At 58.6% G+C, this 14811-nt stretch overlaps 1 protein-coding gene across 1 annotated transcript; it reads left to right on the top strand.

The window, feature by feature from the left end:
• The first annotated feature begins 8355 nt into the window (after nt 1–8355).
• LOC104022140 (protocadherin-10-like) lies at nt 8356–14399 on the top strand. The gene is made up of 4 exons (XM_009475820.2): nt 8356–11325; nt 12535–12593; nt 12698–12786; nt 13010–14399. The coding sequence occupies exons 1-4, from the start codon at nt 8839–8841 to the stop codon at nt 13267–13269; spliced, it is 2895 nt and encodes a 964-aa protein (XP_009474095.2). The 5' UTR covers nt 8356–8838; the 3' UTR covers nt 13270–14399.
• Nucleotides 14400–14811: the final 412 nt, after the last annotated feature.

The raw sequence follows: 14811 nt of genomic DNA on the forward strand, positions 1-14811 counted from the left end.
GCAGGAGCTGCCTCTAGCCAAGGATGAAAAGCTGGTTTCATGGGAGGAAATAATATTTAGAGAAGAGACAGATAACATTCCCTGCACCCACTGCATTAACCCTTTATTCCCACCACTGCTTAGTGCTGCTGTGGGATGTTAACCCTTTGCTCACTGCCCCCAGTGCTGGAGCAGCGGTTCTCTGTGACTCTTCATTGGCACTCTCCATCTCCATGTTGAATTTTAAGGCTGCTGGTGCTGGATGTGCCTGTGTGGGTCAGGGCTTGGTGTTTTAATTGGAGAGAGGGAGGTCCCAGCTCTGCAGCTCTCCGTCCTGCTTCTCCCCACCAGCAAACAGAGCCAGGGTGCTCTGTGCCTGCTGATTCCCACTTCGCTCTTGCCGGAGCTGTGGCCCCTTTTGGTGCAGCTCTTCCGTGGGTTAAAACTGGAAGCTGGTGGAGTAAGGAGGGATGTTTCTCATGGTTCCCACATCTAGGCTGGGGCATCCTGCCTGGTCTCACCATGAAAGTGTTTTGAGGTGCCTGGAGCCAGCTTGGTGCTTGTTCTCAGCACCTGGGCAGAGGGTGCAAAGCTCTGCCCTGGCCACAGAGCAGTTCCTTGTGGCGTGCAGCTCGGAGGACCGGGGGGGAGGATCTCCCAGTTCAGCAGAGCTGCCTGCACCCCCTCCATCCCAGCCAGGCCAGGGGCCATGGTCAGCCTGAGCCAGACTACTGTGGCTGCACCCCATTAAATATTGGTGGCATTGCTGGAAAAGCACTGGGGCATCACAACAGAGCCCAGAGAAAGCACAAATCTATCTTGCCCCCACCACTTCTCTCCCAGCCGTCTTCTTCCCTGGCCTCATCCTGGGAGGGAGGGCTGAAGCCTCGCAGAGGGGCTGAGTGCCAACACCCACAGCGTGAAGCTGCTTTTCCCCTCTTCCTTCCTTTAGAGGGAACTGGGAGGCTGTTGTGCACCCCCTCAACTCTGCCCTCCCCTGCTGTCCCACCTTCCCGTCACTCTCTTCTGGTCCTGCTTGGGACTAGAGCAACAGCAGCCAAATACAGCCTAGGATTCCCACCGTCCCAGTAAAATGACTGGGATCAGGGACCTGGAGTGATCCTGGAGAAGAAGGGGTCCCAGCCTGGCTCCATGCATTACTCTGCCTTGGCCAGCTGAATCATTACCTGCTTCAGTGACTTTATTAGCAAAAAGACCCAGCTTTTTAGCAATTTACACCAGTTTTACATCCCGCCCTCCCGAAAGAGAGGTATAAGTCCTCCCATTGCTCAGGCCATAAGCTACTGCTGCCCCAGTTAGGCTGCCGTTCTTGCTGTTTGCCATCATTAAGCTAAACAACATCCATGGGCGATATCCCCGAAAAGCTCCCCTCCTGCTTCTCTTTGACCCAGCACAGCGGTGCCAGGAGGCTGTACCACCAAACCCCTGCTCTGCTGGGGACAGGCTGTGAGGCTCCTGTGTCTCCCATGCCCCATCAGCCAACCTTCTGTTGCGGCACCATCCCACACAACCCTGGAGCCAGAATTTCTGTCCCCCCCAGCTCTATGGACACCCTGTTTACTAAGTAAGTGTCACTCCGATCAGTCAACCCTTGGCCCAACCTGTAACCTGTTCTGCTTTCCTCAACTGGTGGGACAAGGTGTCCCTGGGGGAGAGCCCGATCTGTGCAAGGGTGAAGGTCTAACCCTTGGTTGGAGCTGGTGTTTCCGCAGAAGGGAGCGGGAAGGGATGGAAGGCCGGGGTAGGGGAAGGTAAAGACTTGGCAGGGGGTGTCCCTGGGCTGGGAGGTGTTTGCTCCCCATCTGGAGCTTGAATGAGAAACTTGGACACCCGTTTTTCGAAAAGGGCCACGCAGGGAGCAGAGGACACCTACAGTGAAGTGGTGCTTGGCCTTGACACCTCAGCAACTTGGGCCACTCTCCGCACACTCAATACTCAGGGCTGAGCCAGGTCAAGCCACAGGTGGGGCCAAGAGGGGAGTAAGGGTGCCCTTGAGTGCTTCAAACTGGGAGGAAGGAGACAGCCCCAGTGGCTCCCCTCCCATCCCTGTCGGATCTGCTGCCGCAGACAGGTTGGGCTGGAGGGCTGCTGGAAGGATGGATGGTTTCTGCTGGTCTCGGTGGTGGGGCTCCTGAGCAAAGGGGAGGTATTTCTTTGTTGTGAGCAAAGTAAAAAAAAACATCATCAGCCAGAGAACAAACAGCTCCGGGCTGGAGAAGGATCAGGGAGAGGGGGAGATGGGGAGAGTGATGCGGAAGAGCGGGGGACCGTGGGGACAGGGCATCCGCAGGAGGTTTTTCGTGGATTTGTGATCTCAGAGCAAATTTCTGCTGTTGGCTGCACACCAGTGGCACCATTTCACCAACTCACGCGTGCCTCCCCGTCACCGGCTTCACAGCGCTGAGCGCCTGGGGGGGGTCAGGGCCGCTCTGTGGGGCGCTGCGGGAATATGGTCCCTGCTCAGAGAGCGAGTGATCTGCCAGGCAGCGGGGAGCCCCAGGGACACTGCCATGCCTTTGTTCCTCCTTCTCTTTCTTTTCCACCTTCAGATTTTTTTTTTCCCTCTGCTTCCAGCCTGCTGCATATGCAGTACTCCCCCCCCCCCTTTCCACCCACAGTTCTTGTCTTGATTTTCCTTCCCCTCTACAAATATGTGGTCCTTAGGCTCCTTCTCCTCCCTGCCTGGCTTCCCCCACCAGCGCTGCCTCCCCAGACTTGTTCTTTTTTTCCTCCCTTGCCCCCTCTCCCTGTTCTCCCACAGGCCCTCCTCATCTCTTTCCCTGCCCGCTCCTCTCCCCTTCCCTCCAGCCGCTTGGGCTCCCGTTCGCTCACTCTCTGTCTCCCTTTCTCTGACAGTTTGGGGGAAATCTGTCTGTGTCAACGCACAAATTCCATTATTTATTGGCTGAGTGGAGCGAGGTCCTACACTCGTCTATAATTGTCTGTAGATCAAAGCGCCTGCTGATGGCAGCTTTGCCTTCTCGCAGTAGAACACCACCCCCAGCTTCACGCTCCCCGTCCTCCCAGGGGAGTCGGGTGCGTGCGTGTCGACACCCTCAATGACTGATCTCCCAGACAGAGAGGAAAGAAGTAGGGCTGGTGGGGGAGAAAAGGGAAACCTGGAGGATCTGCAAAGCTCCCAGGAGCAGATGGGGATGTTGGGGGTGTCTCAGGGGGCCACACAGCCCTGGGCAGAGGCTAGGGGAGGGTGGGATGGTAGAGGTGGTCCCTATCCTGGGAATGGGGACAGGGAAATAAAGTGAAGGGGGGACGTGGAAGCAGGGAACATCCCCATATCTCTCCAGGACTGGAAGAATTGGAATTTCTTCTCCAGAGATGCATCCCCAGAGATCCAGGATGGCTCCATAGAAGCTAAAAATCAGAAATGGGGACAAAGGAGAACATGCCTTTTTCTACCTTTCCCTCCTGAAACCACCAACCTAGCCAAGGGATGTGGGAATTCAAAGTGAAATGCAGGCACTCATTTGTTGTTTAGGCATTGATGCAAGACGTGTGTGGGGAGAGGACAAAGAAACATCCACCCCAACTCCCACCCCTTGGCCTCCTTGTTGGGGTCCCAACTCCATTTCCAGCTGCTATTTAGCACATTGCCAGAAGAGAGGAGAGGAGAGGAGAGGAGAGGAGAGGAGAGGAGAGGAGAGGAGAGGAGAGGAGAGGAGAGGAGAGGAGAGGAGAGGAGAGGAGAGGAGAGGTTTCAGGATCTAAGCACAGGATCATGGAGTCCTGCCAAGGAAAGCTGTTAGGGTTATGTTTGGGCTATGTTAGGGTTATGGCCCCTTCCCTGGAGCCCTTTGGCAGCTGACAAGATACTTCCTTGTAGCTACAGGACCTTCTTCTCATAGGAAAAAACAGGTCAAGTTTCTTGTAGGATCACCCACATGGAGGGGAGAGCTGCAGTGGTTTCTATGCTGGAGGAGGTGAGGTCAATCGGAACTGTTCTCCCCAGGGCCAGTCTTCCCATTTCATCAAGATACACTGGGGAAACTGGGCTTGATGAACCACATCTTCTGTTCCACATGGATCTGAAGACACCAAGAGACATAGACACCATCAACAGTTCTGACAGCTTGATGCTCTCTCACTGTCCAGTGCATGAAGCTGTCTGGCTCAAGCCATGGGTCTGCATGCCTTTAACTGTCAAGTTGTCCCCAGCTTTTCCTCCTTGTGACACCTTGCTGGTCCTGCCACCAAACCTCCTCTGGCTTCTTTTTGCACATAGTTCAGGCAGTTTCACTTATGCTTCTCCCTGTAAGATATTTTTCCAAGCCTTTTAAATCAGTTTTTTAATCTTCTTTCAAAACTTTAGACACAAGATCAGTCACACCAATGCCTGGCAGAGGAGAGCTGTTACCTCCTCTCTCCCAAAGCTTCTGCTCTTCCCCCATGCAAGCACCGTTGCCCACCCTTGCTTTTCTGCTCACTGTCCCCCCTTCCTTCTCAGTCTTTCCCAGGGGAGAGGAGACATTCCCACAGGACATTTTAGGGGGAGCCTCTAAGAAGGTACCCAGAGCAGTACAAGTCCCAGCTCTCAGGGTGATGGGGACCCAGCTCTTCTTCTGATGTGGGTCCAAGGTCTCTTACTTCAAGAGAAACAAGACACCAGCCATGAAAGCAGCTCCCTTTGTAGGTTTGGACTTGCAAGAAAATCCCACACTGAAGCAGGAGCAGAGACATTGGCTTCCTGAGCTGCCAGTGAAGTCTCTGTGCTACAGGCAGCCAGAACTGGCTCACCCAGAAGCTGAGTGGGACTGCCCCCCCATGTCCTGAAAATGCTCAGAAGTAGATAACAGCTACGCAGGGTCTACGTGGAGCTAGGCCTGTGTCTCAGCCTCCATCTAGCCTAGCAGGAGGAGTTGGGGGAAGTGTTGCTATGTGTCACTGGCCAAGAGAATCCAGTTTACTCTACTAGTAGTGGCCCTTGAGTTGGACACCTCAGCTACATCTTCTCACCTACAAACCACCTGGAACTTCAGGACAACTTTACTGACACACCCTGGGTCTAAACCTGCCTGCTGCAAAAGGTGTACCTGCACCGCTGCCAGGCAATATGAGGGTGCTGGGCAACTCAAGCACGTTGCAGGACAGAGCCCATGGACTAGGACTTCCAGTGGGAATGGAGGCCCAGCATCCTTCATTGCTCCGTACCCCACCTCTGGGCAAGGCATCTGCGAAAAGAACTGGCTCCTTGACAAACACAGGACCTGTGCTCCCTTGAAACCTCTGGGCACCCTCGCCTTAGTGAGCGCTTGACCTTTGCTCAGGGTGGGTTGCTACAGATTGGGGCTTTCTGAACCACACAATAGCTTTGATCAGTCGGGACCTCTGAAGGTCCCTGGCACATTCTTGCTCAGACCAAGGCTGGTAGATCAGGTTGATCAGGAGGATCTCCAAGGATGGCAATTCCTGCCCCAGTTTGGTCCCTGTGTCAGTGTTTTACCACCTTCACGGTGAAGATTTTTTTCCCTAATACCTAATGAGAATTTCCCTTCTCCAGCTCATGCCTGTAGCTTCTCATCCTGTCCCTGTGCACCTCTGAAAGGAGAATGGGTATGTTTTATGTTTTGCATCCCAGCACCCAAGGGCAGGCAGAGTGCCCCACCAGCCCTGATAAACACACGGAGAAGACCACCATCCCCTTCAGGGCACTGGTTTTTCCTCCCAAGGGAAGGCAGAGAGCCAAAGCTTCAGAGGGGAAGGAGCAGTGATCAGGGCATCCTGCTGCGCAGAGCTTTGTGGCTTCAAAGACCGAGCCCCCGGCACCTGACCCTGCACAAGCAACTTGGGAGTGACTTACCAGCCGTGGGACCAGGGCTGCTCTCATCTTCAGTCAGGAGACAACCCCCCTCCCACCATGGGTCCCCTCTTGGGCACTGCAAACTGTAACTGCTCTCGCTTCGAGCAAGAAGGGAGCAGCGAACCCACATGCATGGCTGGGCAGACGGGTGCCTTGGGGAGCTGGGGGATGGGATGCGTGATCTGGCAGGGACAGCTTTTCTTGCAGACCCTTCTGCTGCCCCAGAGTGCAGCAGGCAGGAAAATAGAGTGACGGTGGTGGCTGGGCAAGGTTCGGTGCCTGCAGGCAGCTGGGTGATTGGGCCCCCCAACCCTTTGCTCTCTGCATGGCTTTTCCAAGGCTGCTCAACGTGCGGCATCTCCTGCTACATCCCACCCTGATCTCTCTGGCTGGCCTTGCCAAGGCATGTCAGTGCTGACCTGTGGCAACCAGCCACCCGCCTGCCTGTGCCAAGACATCTCAGAGAGACCACCCCCACCCCCCTTCTTCTAGCTTCCAGTGTCTTCCAAAAACAAGCTTCTAGCTGCGTCCTGATTCCTTACCCCGAGAGAACACGGCTGGCAGCTGAACACTCCCCTGCACCACAAGAGGGGACTTAAAATCTACAGGACGTGAAGTGGGGTGCTAGCTGGAGTGCTGGACTGTCCCCATGCCATCTCCCCCATCCTGCTGTTCACCCTCCTCTGCTATACCCCCGCAAACAAGGATCTTTTTTGGATCCCCCCCATCCCTCTGCAGCACCCCCAGCCTATGTCATTTCCTTCAGGAAAGGGATCCTCGAAACAAGTCTGTGCCCCCTCTCAAGCCCCTCACTTTTGACCTTGGTCCCCTGGAATCATGGGGGCTGGGGGGGGGGGGCAGGAAGGGACCCCAAGGTTTGGGGAGGTAAGAAAAAGGAACAGGATGGGACTATCCCGCGATCTCTCTTAGGGGAGGGAAGCAAGGGGGGGGGGGGGGGAACACGACACATGGATCCCCCCAAGGAAGCGGCGATGGAGAGCTGGGAGCGGGGGGGGGGGGGGGGGGACGGGGACCGCCGAGTCGGGAAAGGGCAGGCAGGACCGGGCAGGGGGCCGGGGAGGGCACGGATCCTGCCGGCAGCAGGTTGCACCTGTGGGAGGGGGGAGAATGAATATTCTAATCTGAATCAAACAAAAGAGCGAGAGCGGCTGCGAGGATTTCCCGGAACGCACTTGGTCGGAGACAGGGAAGGACAGGAGGGAGAGAAACGAGACCCCCGTAAATCTCTGTGTCCAGTGTGTTTCCCCTCCAGATCCCTCTCTGGCCTGAGCAGCCCTCGGGGGGCTCCCGGGGCAGCCCTACCCCAGCCCTCCCACCTCCGGGGTCCCAGCCCGGGGCAGAGCTGGGCGGTGATGCAGGGCGGGGAGGGGCGGACAGCGCGGGGACTGGGGTGGGGGGAGGTTTGCGGGATGAGAAAAAAAACAGATCGGGGCGGGGGTGTGTGTGACAACGACGGCGCCGGGGGTGGCCCTGGCGTGGGAGATGGTGCGGGGGACGCGCCGGCCGTGACCAGCGCTTCCGATGCAGCCTGGGCTTCACTTAGCGGGAGCCGTCCCGATTCCACCCGTGAGCGGCCCGAGCCCACGCGTGACCCGGGCGCCCCGCTCCTTCCACCTGCTCGCCCCGCGGCGCCACCCCGCCCTTGCCCGCGCCTCTCCTGAACCGGCGGCCCCACGAGCGCGGCACGTCCCGCGTGGGTCGCGCTGCGCTCCAGGGGACCAAATCCTCCTTCCCCAGCCCGGCAAACCCCTCCAGCCCCGCCGCCTCCTCCTTCCTCCGGTCGCCCCTGGATCCTGCCTCCCACGCGGGTCCCCGTGGGGAGCGGGGGGGGCCGGTTGGGGCCGGCGGTTCTCTTCCCACCGGGGACCGGGAGGCAGAGACAAAGGCGGTGAAATATCACTGCACGGCTAAAGCCGCTCCGACCCCCGCCGAGCCCTTAACGAGATCGGTAGGGGATTATCCGCGCCCTAGGCAGCCACGGGGCGGGGGGGGCGGCCGCCCCGTCCCGTTACCGAGCGACCCCGGGGACGGCGCCGGTGGGAGGCGACGGGAGGAGCTGCCCGATCTCGGCGGCGGCTGGAGATCGGTCTGCGGGGAGAACGGATCGGCCAGCGGAGGGACCGTGATCGGTACCGGGGCGGGTAGGGGAAGGGGGGGGTCGCAGGGGGCTCCGTCTGTCGCCCTCCGGGGGCCGGTGGGGGACCCGAGGCTCGGTCCGTGCCCGCCTCCCCCTCGCCTTCCGCGGGGGGCGGAAAGTTTGTGCCCGCGGGGAGGGGGGGCAGGTCCTGGGGTCTCCGGCGGGATCGTGCCCCGAGAGCCCGAAGGGGCTGGCACTGGGGTGCCCGGTGGGGACCGGGATTAGGGGCGCGGAGCTGTGGGCAGGCGGGGTGTCGGGGGTGGGAGCAGGCGGGGGGGGGTGGGGTGTCTCTCTGTGCCTCCGCGCTGATGGGCTCAGCTTTATCCAGGGCTGTAATCCCCCCCTGCTCCGGTAATTAAAAACTCCGCATTACAAGGAAAACGGTGTGCAGGGAAATGTAATCAAGTCTGGAGGGGCTTAACCATCTGGTAAAGGTTAGGACCGGCACGGCGGGGGACACGGCGGGGGATTTGGCAGCCGCCGCGATCCGGTCTCCTCTTAATCTACCGCGGGGACGAGCGCAGCGTCTGCGGGGTAATACCGGTGCCCCGGGCGGCGATCGGTCTCGCTGGAGCTCCCACCGCCGTTAACGGGACCTCCCCGGGGCTAGCCCCCTCCCCAGGTGCGCCCGGCTCCGGCAGACTGATTCTGGTGTGGCACCGTGTCCCGGATTGCATCCCCTCCTCGGGGCCAGCAGGGAAAGGGTTAAGGGGCCTCCAGTGGCCGCGGCTCGGCCTCCCCAGCTCCGGGCAGGGCCCTCCCCCGCCGCTCCCCGGAGCCCGAAACTCTTTGGAAGCGCAAGGCGCGAGCACAGGCGAGCGGCGGCGCCGGTGGGACCCCGCGTCCCCGGGAGGGCTGCGGGGCCATGGGGGCTGGGCCAGGCTCCGGGCGGGGTCAGCTCTTCCTCCGCTCCCTCCTCTTCCTCCTGCTGGCCGGGCCCCCGGCACCGCGCCCAGCGGGCGGGCAGCTGCGTTACGCCGTGCCGGAGGAGCTGGAGCACGGAGCCTTCGTGGCCAACCTGGGCGAGGACCTGGGGCTGGACGTGTCCACCCTGTCGGCGCGGCGGTTCCGCATCGTGTCGCGGGCCGGGGCCAGGCAGCACCTGGAGGTGAATCTGGAGAACGGGATCCTCTTCGTGAACGAGCGGATTGACCGGGAGGAGGTGTGTGAGGCCAGGGGGACCTGCCTGCTCCACCTGCAGCTCCTCGTCGAGAGCCCGCTGGAGCTTTACCGCGTCGAGGTGGAGGTGCTGGACATCAATGACCACGCACCCACCTTCCCCTGGCAAGAGTATGTGCTGGAGGTAGCCGAGTCCGCCGTGCTCGGTGCCCGCTTCCCACTGGAGAGCGCCCAGGATCCTGACATGGGTAGCAACTCGGTGCACACCTACCGGCTCAGCCCCAATGGTTTCTTTTCGCTCGAGGTGCAGACACGCAGTGACGCCAGCAAGTTTGCAGAGCTGGTGCTGGAGCGTGCCCTCGACCGCGAGCAGCAACGCACACACCGGGTGCTGCTCACTGCTCTCGATGGCGGTGTCCCTGAGCGGTCAGGCACAGCTCACATCCTCGTCACAGTGCTGGATGCAAACGACAACGTGCCTGCCTTTGACCAGCCCTCGTATGGCGTGAGCCTTCCTGAGGATGCTCCTGCCGGCACCCTGGTCATCCAGCTCAATGCCACTGACTTGGATGAGGGCCTCAACGGGGAGATTGAGTACTCCTTCAGTGGGCACGCACCACCACGCGTCCGGGAGCTCTTCCACGTAGAGCCCCGGAGTGGGCAGGTGCTGCTGAAGGGCCCCCTCGACTATGAGCGGGCAAGCCTCCATGAGCTCTACGTGCAAGCCAAGGACCGTGGACCCTCAGCTGTGGCTGTGCACTGCCGGGTGCTTGTGCACCTCCTCGATGTGAATGACAATGCGCCAGAGGTGACCCTCACCTCTGTGTCCACACCTGTGCTGGAGGATGCCCCACCAGGCACTGTCATCGCTGTCATCAGTGTTCTGGACCGGGATTCTGGGGACAACGGGCGTGTGAGCTGTGAGGTTGGCCCTGATGTACCCTTCGAGCTCCGCTCCTCCTTCCGCAACTACTACACACTGGTCACCACACAGGCACTGGACCGGGAGGTTGTGCCCGAGTACAACATAAGCATCACAGCACGGGACATGGGCTCCCCTGCCCTGCTGACCCGCAGCACCCTCACCGTCCCGGTGTCCGATGTGAATGACAACGCCCCACGCTTTCTCCAGCCCTCCTACAGCGTCTACGTGATGGAGAACAATGCGCCAGGAGCCTCCATCTGCTCCGTCAGCGCATTGGACCCCGACTGCCAACAAAACGCCTACCTGTCCTACTCCATTGCTGATGGGCACATCCATGGCATGCCTGTGGGCACCTATGTGTCTATCAACTCGGACAGCGGGCACATGTATGCCCTGCGCTCCCTCGATTATGAGCAGATCCGCAGCTTCCAGATCCAGGTGCAAGCACAGGACGCGGGTTTCCCCCCACTCAGTGCCAATGTCACCGTCCACATCTTTGTGCTGGACCAGAACGACAACGCTCCGGTCATCGTTTCCCCCATGCTGCACAACGGCTCCGTGGCCACTGAGCTGGTGCCGCGATCAGCCGGGCCTGGCTACCTTGTGGGCACAGTGTCAGCGGTGGATGCGGATGCGGGGCTGAACTCCCGCCTCTCCTACCAGCTCCTCCAGGCCACTGACTTCACCCTCTTCAGCGTGGCACCAGACACAGGCGAGCTGCGCACCCTCCGCTCCTTTCTGGAGCAGGATGCAACCCGGCAGCGGCTGGTGGTGCAGGTGCGGGATGGTGGGCAGCCAGCCCTCTCTGCCACCGTGTCCCTCCTGCTTTCAGTGGTGGAGACCATGCCTCAGACTCTCTCTGACTTCAGCGAGTTTAGTCTCCCCCCGGAGGCCTTCTCATCCTCCCCACTCACCCTCTACCTCCTGGTCTCCCTGGGCTCCATCTCCTTCACTTTCCTCCTTGCCATCCTCATCCTCACAGCCATTCGGTGCCACAGAGAGCAGCACTCCTGCCAAGGTGACGGCTGCTCACTGCGCCGCTGCCACTGCTGTCCCAGGTCCAGATCTTCCCCTGATGGCCTGAAGACATCCAACCTGACGGTGCAGCCCCCCGCGGGGACCACGGCTGCCACCTGCCTTGATGTGCCCGAGGGTGGCCCCCCAGGCTACTGCTACAAGGTCTGTCTCGGTCCTGAGTCTGCCCAGAGTGACTTCATGTTTCTCAAACCCTGCAGCCCGCTCCGGAACAACGAGAAGGACCCAGAGAAGCGGTCCTGGCCAGGCCAGCATCTCCATGTATCCAAGCAGGTAACACCATGCCCAGTGCTGCTTACCAGTGCCCCATGGGTCCCCCCAGCCCCCTCCCTCAGCCTCTGCTGTGGGAGAAACCACAGGCACAGCTTTTCCCAGAGAATAACCAGCGCTTTTGATCAGTGCGGGAATTAGGAGCCGTCAGGCAGCAGGAAACTCTCCACCGAGCTTCCCGACAGGTCTAATTACCGGGGGAGTGTTAGGCTCAGTTGAGACGAGAGGAAATCCCTTCCCGCTGCCTTTTACATCCATTACAGGCAACGGAGATGCTCCGGTGCCCCGGGGGAGGTGGGATGGTGGGAGTGACATCTGCTTCTTGTGGGTGAGCAATTCACGCTGGTACAGCCTGAGCATTGCTGTGCCCCGCTTCCCCTGTGTCGGCGGGGGTCCGCAGTGTCCCACTGCTGCACCCAGGACTGGTCCTGGCCCCGCTGGCACCGCTCATGCCTCTGGTTCTGGCACCCGGGCTCAGCCGCTGTGCCGCACTGGGCTGCACCAGCGTGGAGGCAGCGGGGTCTTTGGGATGGGATATTGATGTCAACATTTGTTAGGTATTAAAATGAGGAAAGTCTAATTTTCCAAATGAAAGACTCTCCAAAACATGATTACAAGGATGGAGAGTGATGAGGCGTCTAATCCATTTACATTTGACTTTTAATAAAACAGCCCTTCCAAGGAGACCCCACAACTCACTGCCAAGAGGCTCTTCCCGCACATCTCCTTGCACCACTGGACTCATTTCTCCAATACGTTAATGGGATTTTCCCCTAGTTGTTTGCAACCCCTCCCCGGGACATTGCTAATTTCTGCACCTTTTACCCTTTGGTGCCTGAGACCTGGGCTAAGTTACCATCGCACCTGCAAAAAAGGCTTTTTAAAATTACAGAAATAGGAAAAGCCCCTCTCTCTCCCCAGAAGGACAGACCTTGGCAATTAAACTCCCAGAGATGGAGAGCAAGCCCCAGACAACCCCAGTGTCTCAGGAGAGTGGGGAAAGTCCAGAAGGGAACAGGCTGGTTCAAGACTGCCTCAGTTTCCCTAAAATGGGAATGTACTGTTTGCTTCTCCACAAAGGAGGAGATGGAGTCCTGCATCCCTGGCTACTGAAGTCTTGTGCTGGCAGGGCTGGGCTGATTAACAGAGGGTCCCAAGGCTGATTAACAGGGGATCCCAATAACCAGCCTTGCTCTTCCCTGTGTTTTCCAGATCAAACAGCGCAACATGGACTGGCTGCCTCCAAGCACGCAGCGGCCTGCTCTGAAGAGGTACCAAATCCAGCACTGTGGGATCAGAGGGAGCGGGTGGAAGGGGGATGTGGGGACAGGGAGGTCATCTCCAATGCAGCTTTGAACCGGTCTCCTCTCTTTAGCTCCCAGAGCCTGGAGGATGTGGGGGAAATCCGCAGAGCCCTCCAAAAGGAGCACGAGAGGCTGTGCACGCTGGTGACCCCTGTCTCTGGTTAGTATTGGGGTGCTGGGGCTGGGAAGACCAGACCCTCTTGTCGCTTGGTGGAGATGCAGTGGGGGGGACACATCCCTGCTCCTAGCAGTGGTAGAGTTTTGTGGCATGGAAGGGGTGTCCAGGCCCCAGAAGGGAGGATGGTGACACATGGATGTCACTGTCCCACTGAGCTATGGATGTGACCTCCCCTGAGTCAGTCTCACATTCATCTTTCCTCCAGAGTTTCAGAAGGCTTCGGCAGGTACCAACAGCATCTGGACACCCCAGTACAGCCCCTTGTACCCAGGGCGAATCCCAGCCCTGGATTATCAGCACAATGTCTACATCCCTGGCACTCCCACTCTGCTTTCCAGCAAAGACGGGCCCCTCTTCCTAGGCCAGGAGAACAAGAACAGCTTCTCCACCTTTGGCAAGAGGAAGAAGACGACAACTTACTGTGACATGCATGATAGTGTGGTTATCAACAACAACCTGAAATAGTGACCAGCACTGGGCCTGGATGGCTCTGCCCAAGGCCCTGGGAATCACTCGCGTTATTTCAGCTGCTGGGTCCACCTGCAGCACACAGCTCCATGTATGGACCACTCAGGACTTCCGCCACTGGGATAGTGGCTCACCAGAGTGTGGGGAAAGGATTTAAGGAGCAAGAGACTGAGAAGTCATAGGGATGGGCAGGAGGAGGGAATTTCTCCGATCTCATCCTGCAGACCTGTGTTGGCAGCAGGTGCTGTTGGGGGTCCATACGACCAGATTTGAGCAAATCTGCCTTGAGTTTACCCATTCCCATGTCCCCTTAGGGACTGTTCATCTCTGTAAACATTGTCACTTCCTTGTCTTGTCTGGCTCTGTGAATGTACTGAGCTGCATGCCTGTATCTCTGTCCCAGTAGGCATGGAAAACGTATGCAGATCAAGCCTGGTTCAGTCAAGCCTGACCCCACATACTGGGGCAGTGACCATTGCTCTGTCCTCGAGATCCAGTGGGATGTGTTGCAGGTCCAGAGCAGCCATTGGTGTCTGGCTTCTCTGGGAAGTGAGTGCAAAACCCAGCCATTATGGGTGCTTCTCTTCAAACCCTGACCCGACACTTGCAGGGCTGGAGACCCAAAGTCCAGGACACAGCCAGTCTTTGCACTGGGAGCAGCATGGGCTGGAGCACACACAGATTGGATGGCCAGAAGAGCTGTTAGCTTAAGCAGCTGAGAGATGTACAAGGTGAGGCCCCGCTGGGTAACTCTCTAGCCCAAGGCAACATCATCTGAACAAAAGTTTCCAGCCATCGGAAGGGCCCCAGCACAGGTAACAGTAACTCTTCCCTCCTCCCCCTGCCCTCACCTGGATCTGTTTTCCCCAAGTCCTGAGCACCTCAGGTAGCCCCTGCACTGGGAGCCTCACCTGCATAGGACAGACATCTCCCACTGCGCCCTGCTTCTCTTTGAGGATTTTTAACTGGCTGTCAGGAGCCCTCAAGGGCAGGACTCCAGCCCCAGAACAGTCTACTCCCCTGCCCTGCTCACCCTACACCTGTCCACCCGGTCTGTCTGCTAGCATTGCCAATCGCACCTGTCACGGGACAGCTCATTTCCAATCCATCTGTGCAGAACATGACAGCTCTTTCTAAACCAAGTTTGTTTCATAGTGTCTGATTTGTACCAATAAATTGTATTTTAATAGCTCACCCTGGCTCCTGGCTGTACCTGAGATGCACATGACAGCAGGAATCACTGCTCAGCTCTTGGAGCAGGGCTCTCAGCTCCAGCGGACAGGCATGTCCCTCTGGCCTCCTGAGTTGCTGGAGCAGCCCAGGAGAGCTCATTTTGTTCACTTCACCCAGATGCTGGGGGCTCAAGGTCCCCTTTTCTCCCTCCCTGGACTCAGAAGCACTTTGGGGTCATGGCCAGGATGAGCAGGGTGCTGGAGATGTCACACAGCTCCTTGCTCCTTGCCCCATGCTCCAGCTTGGGCAGAGACTGCAGGGATTTGCACCAAAACGTGGGTGTAAAGGGCTTTGAACTGCTGGTGG

Source organism: Nipponia nippon, unplaced genomic scaffold (genome assembly GCF_047370975.1).
Source record: "Nipponia nippon isolate SJK-2023a ecotype South Korea unplaced genomic scaffold, ASM4737097v1 scaffold_21, whole genome shotgun sequence".
Classification (NCBI taxonomy): domain Eukaryota; kingdom Metazoa; phylum Chordata; class Aves; order Pelecaniformes; family Threskiornithidae; genus Nipponia; species Nipponia nippon.

Bases quoted from the DNA above. Each gene is read 5' to 3' on its own strand.
- LOC104022140 (XM_009475820.2), top strand. From the start codon at position 8,839: ATGGGGGCTGGGCCAGGCTCCGGGCGGGGTCAGCTCTTCCTCCGCTCC. The intron at 11,326-12,534 runs GTAACACCATGC...TGTGTTTTCCAG, and splicing joins ATCTCCATGTATCCAAGCAG to ATCAAACAGCGCAACATGGA. The intron at 12,787-13,009 runs GTTAGTATTGGG...TCTTTCCTCCAG, and splicing joins GCTGGTGACCCCTGTCTCTG to AGTTTCAGAAGGCTTCGGCA.